Genomic DNA, 7,404 nt, shown 5'->3' with positions numbered 1-7,404 from the left:
AGTCCCCAACGAATCCATCCAAAACACGATGGCATCAGAGGTCGGGCTGCGTCGAATCCGGCACCGACGGCGAGGGCCGTATATCTGTCGATTTAAGCATCGACGGCGGCGGGAGAGGACCAAATTGGGATGGGGAGGAGCGCGGCGAGTCCTATGAAGGGTCAACAGTGGAGCATGGTGACCGACGTAGGCAAGAAGGGAGGCGCCGGAGTAGATGCAACACGGGGGTGGGGGGGTGACCGAGGGGAGAGGGGGCATTTTTTATTGGGGAGGATGGGCGGCTGAGCAAATATAGGAGTCCGTAATGCTGAGGAGTATTATTTTTTCTTCTCTAACTATTATACAAGTTTGGCTTGGTGCCGGTTAGAGGAATAAACTAAAAAAATTACTCCTCTAACCATTATTTTTTCGGGATCGTCTAGAGTTGCACTAAGAAATCTTTAAGTGTAAAATCATTGAGAAGTCACCTGGCAAAGGGAAAAGGAATAATAATAATATAAGAATCTAAAATCACAAGTTCTTCCCCCCGCAAAAAAAAAAAATCACAAGTTCTTCTATGTACAACAGATGCAGTGAGAGTCTACCGGTTTACAACACAACCGACCACCAAAGTCACCTAAAGCCAAAACTCCCAACTCACACGGAGTCCTCGTAGTCCGAGCTGCCTCCATCGCCGGCGGGCTTGCCCAAGAAGGAGTTTGATCTCGACGGCGGCTTCTTTCCGCTGGCCACCGCCGCCTCCTTCTTGAGGCCCAGGTAGGTGTAGAAGGACATGCCGCCGAGGGCCACGACGGCGCCGCAGATGCTGGTGACCCCGGGGTCCGAGCGGAAGATGAGGTAGCCTGAGAGCATGATGACGATGGTCTTGAACTGCCCCAGCACCACGTGCGACAGCGCCGAGGTCGCGCTGCATGCATGCCACAAGCAAATCAACACGGAGTCAATCAGCAGCAAGTTCATCTTACCTACCCATTTTGAAATCTCACAAGGAAGAATGTTCTTGTGAAGAAGAGAGGAACCACGGTCTCACCCAAGTGCCAAGGCGCCGGACCACTGGAGGAGGAAGCCGAACAGAGCAGAGATGACAATGGCGCAGCTGTTTCTGAAATTCCAGTTGAACAGCAGCAGGCCCGGCGGATCCAGCAGAGGCATCAGCGCCAGCAGGAAGAATATGGTGACGGGGGTCGTCTTCCACATCAGCCTGGTTGATCGAACAATCTGCGTTACTTAACCGAAAAACAATGCGGCGACTCGCCTCCTGCGGATTGAAATGCAGAACTTGGAACTTACGCGAGGGCGGTCCAGTTTCCGGTCTGCTGCAGATTCGACCACAGGATCTTGTTTACCGCGCTAGGGACGATCCAGGCCAGTGCCACGCAGGCGCCGAAGAAGTTGAACTCTAGGTCTGTGACTGTGGCCACGGCCACTCCGATTGACACCGTCGCCAGTGTGATAACCTGTGTAAATGTTGAAGTAGGATTTCCAGTTAAAACTGAATAAATTTGACAGCATAACAGGTTTGCACTATCGACAACAAACAAACACATGCACACATATGGCATGGATGGTAGTCTGGTAGAGAGACAACAAAACATGTATTTGCAGCACAATTTGTTGGGTTTTCTTCCTCTGAAGAAATATGACAACAGTTTCGTTCAAAGTACAGAAAAGTCATGCGCAACTCATCAGTAACAATGGAGGTAAACCTACCTTCTGACAGGAAACCTTCTTGTGAAAAAGCATGAACTCCGCCGCGACGATCGTCGGAGTCACGGCAATCTTAGCCATTTGGTAGAAACCTACACTGAATGGCAAAGATACTGAGAAACACATGGAGCAACATCACTGAACATTATATAAATGAAAAACAGAATCCGGTTTACCTATTGTGTTTCAAGCTCACGTTCGCAAGCCCGGTGGAGAGAGACATCACGGCGCCCAGAGCGAACAGAGAGGAGAAGGGCGTCGACTTGGAAGGCGGCGCAACCGGCAGCAGGGACAGCGCCTTGAGGATCGCCATGAGAACCAGCGCGACCGCGTAGTGGATCAGCGACAGCGCGATCGGGTACTTGAACCCGACACTCCCCATCACCTACAACAAGACAATTGATCCATGAGTGAATGAAATCTTGCTACTAACTCGTGGACTTGATGAAGGCGGGCATATGTACATACCATTTTGTTGGCCACGATGATCCCAACGGCGACGGCGAAGTTGAAGGTGAGCGCGACGGACGGGCCGCAGAACCGCTGCTGCTGGCGCTTGGCCCCCTCCGAGCTGTGCATCTCGTTGTACAGGGAGCTCCGCAGCTCCTCCAGCGCCCGACCTGTATATATGCAGGACGAAGGGGCGACATTAAGTCAGTGGATGTCAACTAGATCAAGTTTTTCACAGGTTGATTTTCAGAGCAACTCCACAGGATTTCGTGAGAGATTGAGTGCAGCAGGAGCATGTGCAGATAGTGGGGCGCCATGGTGGACACGAACCATGGCGAGATCACATCTATTTTGTGTCATTCCGTACGCCGTGGAACCCATTGGGGAGGAATGCTACTATGCTAGGGCTAAAGAACACAATAGTAATACACGAAGCTAGCTACGCAGAGTAATGGCAACACGGATGAAATTAACTTGATAATCTCACTGATGCAGAGATTGCTAAGTAAAGATTTCAGAGGTACGTGAAGAAGGGGATAAGAAAGCGTCACACTTTGGCGATGATGCCCTGGAGCCCCGCACCGGAAAAGGATCCAAAGGGAGCAGGCATGCCGAGCAACAAGCAGCCAGCAACGGCCTTGCCGTTCCCAGGGAAATGGCGCCCAACAACCCGCGAAAGGGCGCAGCTATCGTGCCGCTTCCCCCGCACCAAAATCTGCCGAAATTTCGCAACAAAATGGGAGCAGTTCTCCTCGGCCTGGAGAATCTCCCTGACCTGACTTCTGGACCAACAAAGTTGGCACCAACAGAACAGAAGAGCAACCGCGCATGCAGGAAGGGGGGAGGATTGACCGGCGGAGGAAGAGGGCGACGGTACCGACCGGTCTCGCCGGCGTCGCTGTCCTTGCGCTTGATGAAGCGCCGGCCGCCGCCGGCCAGGACGGCCTCCCAGACGCCCATGGCCGTGACGGCGGCCACCTCCGACGCGTCGACCCGCCACCACCGCAGCTTCATCATGCCGCTCTCGCTCGCTCGCTCGCTCGCTCACTCCAGGGCAAGGCGAGGAGGCAGAGGAATTAACGACGACAAGGGCAGCATGGATTCAATGAGTGGCCGGTGGGCGGTGCTTGCGGTGCCGGGCTATTTCGGGGCCGACGCTCGTTTTAGGAGGGCGGACACGGGCGGGAGGGAGGGTACCACTGCGGGGCAGGCAGCGGCCTAGGCGAAATGCGGGAATGGCAAACAGTGGTGGTGGTGGTGGCCGCCTGGCCGGTGGCTGGTGGTGAGTGGCGATGAATTGAAGCTGGCGCGAGCCGCGAGTGGGAGAGAGGACGGGGGCGATCGAGTTAGTGGTGGCGTCGTCGTGGGCATACCTACGTACGTACTGCGTACGTGTCGCCTGCTCGTGCTGCCGCTTTCCGGGAGCAGTTTTTGGGCTCGTTTCAGAGTGAGATTGTTTTGGAAGATCGCCGGAGCTGTTGGGTTGTTCTGTTAAGATAGCATTTAATTTTGTACCGGAGATTAACCTTTTGCCGGGATAGACCCTGTGGAAAAAGACCTTTTTGGTGCAGTATGCACGACGGTGAGGTAACTACTAACTGCACCCGATGCTTGCACGTACTGCGCCACGTTCATCTGCCGTCCGTCCGCGAGAAGTGATGGATGGAGAAGCCTACCTCTCTGCCCTAGCCGTAGGAAACGTTTTACTTTTTGCGAAAAAGGATCCGGGTCTATTAGAAAAAATCATCAGAAATACAAAGCATCCTTAGACCACTGAACGACTGCAACCGCCAATGTCCGCCATCCAATGGCAGAGACTGCTTGGGGCATGAGCCCAATTCCCTTTTGTTTAATGTAGCAAACACTATAGCTATAATGCTAGTATAGTGAACAAAGGCAGCCTAGGGCGGTTCCCTTTTGTTTAATGTAGCGAACATTATAGCTATAGTGCTAGTATAGTGAACAAAGGTGGCATGGGGCGGCCGAGGGCATTTGCAGCGTCGACGTTGTCGCCATCCACTGCCCAAATCATTATGTTCTCAAAATGCTTAAGCGGTGATCCTACTACCTACACAATAGCACACGTCGCACAAATCGCGAGATGAGCCATCGAAATAAAATATTTTCTGAAATCTAGCTAAATTTTAGCTGAAATCTTTCTAGAGAATCAGCCTCCCACATGCTTTCTGGAGAATCAACATCCCACATACTTGTTTTGGGAGGCGCCCGTAGGTCCACGGATGGAGCCACGTAGACATTGCCGAGTGTGTAGGTGCAGCTGAGGAACCCTGCCGGTTTCCAGTGCCTGTTCTGGACCTGGCCCATGTAGAACGTGGCCGGAACATTGTGACGCCCCCGATTTGACCGTACACTAATCATGCACGCAAATGTGTACGATCAAGGTCAGGGACTCACGGGAAGATATCACAACACAACTCTAAAACATAAATAAGTCATACAAGCATCATATTACAAGCCAGGGGCCTCGAGGGCTCGAATACAAGTGCTCGATCACAGACGAGTCAGCGGAAGCAACAATATCTGAGTACAGACATAAGTTAAACAAGTTTGCCTTAAGAAGGCTAGCACAAACTGGGATACAGATCGAACGAGGCGCAGGCCTCCTGCCTGGGATCCTCCTAACTACTCCTGGTCGTCGTCAGCGGGCTGCACGTAGTAGTAGGCACCTCCAATGTCGTAGGAGTCGTCGTCGACGGTGGCGTCTGGCTCCTGGACTCCAACATCTGGTTGCGACAACCAGGTAGAAAGGAAAGGGGGGGGGGGAAGAGGGAGAGAAGCAACCGTGAGTACTCATCCAAAGTACTCGCAAGCAAGGAGCTACACTACATATGCATGGGTATATGTGTAAAGGGGCATATCAGTGGACTGAACTGCAGAATGCCAGAATAAGAGGGCGATAGCTAGTCCTGACGAAGACTACGCTTCTGGTCATCTCCATCTTGTAGCATGTAGAAGAGAGTAGATTGAAGTCCTCCAAGTAGCATCGCATAGCATAATCCTACCCGGCGATCCCCTCCTCGTCGCCCTGTTAGAGAGCGATCACCGGGTTGTATCTGGCACTTGGAAGGGTGTATTTTATTCAGTATCCAGTTCTAGTTGTCATAAGGTCAAGGTACAACTCCGGGTCGTCCTTTTACCGAGGGACACGACTATTCGAATAGATAAACTTCCCTGCAGGGGTGCACCACATAACCCAACACGCTCGATCCCATTTGGCCGGACACACTTTTCTGGGTCATGCCCGGCCTCGTAAGATCAACGCGTCGCAGCCCCACCTAGGCTCAACCGAGAGGTCAACACGCCGGTCTAACCCTATGCGCGCAGGGGTATGGGCCCATCGCCCTATGCACACCTGCACGTTGCGAGGGCGGCCGGAAGCAGACCTAGCCTAGTGGCGTTCCAGTCCAATCCGGCGCGCGCCGCTCCGTCGCTGACGTCAAAAAGAGTTTCGGCTGATACCACGACGCCGGGATACCCATAACTACTCCCGCGTAGATGGCTAGTGCGTATAGACCAAATGGCCAGACTCAGATCAAATACCAAGATATCGTTAATCGTGTTAAGTATCCGCGAACGTCGACCAGGGCCAGGCCCACCTCTCACCTAGGCAGTCTCAACCTGCCCTGTCGCTCCGCCACAAAGATCCACTTGCGGGTACTCCTACGAGCCGACCCGACTTTAGTCATCACATGTGTCATGTATATAGTATATAAGTATATACCCGTGATCATCGCTCAGGTGATCACGACCCGATAGTATAGCACAGCAGACGGACAAGAATGTAGGGCCACTGATGGAAAGCTAGCATCCTATACTAAGCATGTAGGATTGCAGGTAAAGGTAACAACAGTAGTAGCAAGGATAGGCTATGCATCAGGATAGGATATCGGAAAGCAGTAACATGTTACACTACTCTAATGCAAGCAGTATAGAGAAGAATAGGCGATATCTGGTGATCAAGGGGGGGGGGGCTTGCCTGGTTTCTCTGGCAAGTAGGAGGGGTCGTCAACTCCGTAGTCGAACTGGGCAGCAGCAGTGTCGGTCTCGTAGTCTACCGGAGAGAAGAGGGGGAAGAAACAGTAAATACAATGCAAACATAAGCATGACGATGCGTGACATGACAATGAGCAGTGTTAGGTGTGCCCTAACGCGACAGTAGGTGGTACCGACGAAGGGGGGGGACATCCGGGAAAGTATTCCCGATGTTTTGCGTTTTCGGACAGACGGACCGGAGGGGGAAAGTTGCGAGTTCGATAGGTTAGGGATGTGTGGTGGACGAACGGGATGCGTATCCGGATTCGTCTCGTCGTTCTGAGCAACTTTCATGTCGAAAATATTTTAATCCGAGTTACGGATTAAAAGATATGATTTTCTAAAGATTTTATTAATTTCTAGAATTTAATTAATTATTTAATTTAATTCGAAATTTGGATTTATGACATCAGCGTGAGGTCATGCTGACGTCAGCAGTCAACGTTGACCGTTGGCCTGGTCAACCTGACAGGTGGGCCCCACCTGTCAGGGGCTGTTAGCTAATTAACTACTGTTTAGTTAAATTAATTAACTAATTAGGTTAATTTAAACATGATTAATTAACTTAATTAATTTAGTTAATTAATTAATTAATTAAATTTATTTTTATTATTTGTTTTATTATTAATTTTAATTTTATTTTATTTATTTATTATTTTATTATTATTATTATTATTTATCATTTCATTTTTTTCTTTTTTCGTTCTGTGGGTGGGCCCCATATGTCATAGGGCCACGGGGGGGTTCGGGCCCAGGGGCAGTGGCTCAGGGGGGGCGAGGCCCACCTGGCAGTGGCCCAGGGGCCACAGCGGGTCTGGTCCAACGGGTGCGGGCGCACCCGAGCGAGCGCTCGCCCGCAGGGCGGGACGAGGACACCGGGGCACCGATGGCGGGGCTCGCCGGCGCGGCTAGGGGCCACGGCGGGTGGAGGTGAGGGGTGGCGCCGGTGCGGTCAGAGGGCGCGGAGGGGCAGGCGCGGTGGCGCGGCCACGGGACAGAGGGAGAGACGGGGGAGGGCGAGGCCATGGCCGAGGTGGCCGGAGCAGGAGAAGCGTCGGGAGCCGGAGAGCGGGGCGGTGGTCACGGGGCGCGGTGAGCGCGGTCGCGTGCGTGACCAGGGGCGAGCCCAGGCGCGGCCAACAGGCAGGAGGGCCACGGTGAGCGCGGGGTCGAGGGAGAGAGAGGAGGGGCGCT

At 52.6% G+C, this 7,404-nt stretch overlaps 1 protein-coding gene across 3 annotated transcripts; it reads right to left on the bottom strand.

Annotated features, from left to right (window-relative positions):
- Window positions 1-473: 473 nt before the first annotated feature.
- On the bottom strand, window positions 474-3,485 carry LOC123141728 (nucleotide-sugar uncharacterized transporter 2). Of its 3 annotated transcripts, none has more exons than XM_044560803.1 (7): window positions 3,039-3,485; window positions 2,176-2,327; window positions 1,884-2,092; window positions 1,711-1,804; window positions 1,291-1,457; window positions 1,031-1,201; window positions 474-907 (listed from the first exon to the last, which is right to left on the bottom strand). In XM_044560803.1, exons 1-7 carry the CDS (start codon window positions 3,172-3,174, stop codon window positions 637-639), a joined length of 1,200 nt encoding a protein of 399 aa, XP_044416738.1. In that variant the 5' UTR covers window positions 3,175-3,485; the 3' UTR covers window positions 474-636. The 3 variants fall into 3 exon arrangements, with proteins under 3 accessions (XP_044416738.1, XP_044416739.1, XP_044416740.1); XM_044560804.1 differs by lacking the exon at window positions 3,039-3,485 and adding an exon at window positions 2,711-2,992; XM_044560805.1 differs by lacking the exon at window positions 3,039-3,485 and adding an exon at window positions 2,488-2,702.
- Window positions 3,486-7,404: the final 3,919 nt, after the last annotated feature.

The sequence above is a fragment of the Triticum aestivum genome, chromosome 6D (genome assembly GCF_018294505.1).
Source record: "Triticum aestivum cultivar Chinese Spring chromosome 6D, IWGSC CS RefSeq v2.1, whole genome shotgun sequence".
Taxonomy (NCBI): Eukaryota; Viridiplantae; Streptophyta; class Magnoliopsida; order Poales; family Poaceae; genus Triticum; species Triticum aestivum.
This window is presented reverse-complemented; position numbering and strand designations above follow the sequence as displayed.

Coding starts and splice junctions, on each gene's coding strand:
- LOC123141728 (XM_044560803.1), bottom strand. CDS start 3,174: ATGATGAAGCTGCGGTGGTGGCGGGTCGACGCGTCGGAGGTGGCCGCC. Junction 1,458..1,710: donor AGAAGGTTTCCTGTCAGAAG/GTAGGTTTACCT, acceptor ACATTTACACAG/GTTATCACACTGGCGACGGT. Junction 1,202..1,290: donor GGAAACTGGACCGCCCTCGC/GTAAGTTCCAAG, acceptor TCGATCAACCAG/GCTGATGTGGAAGACGACCC.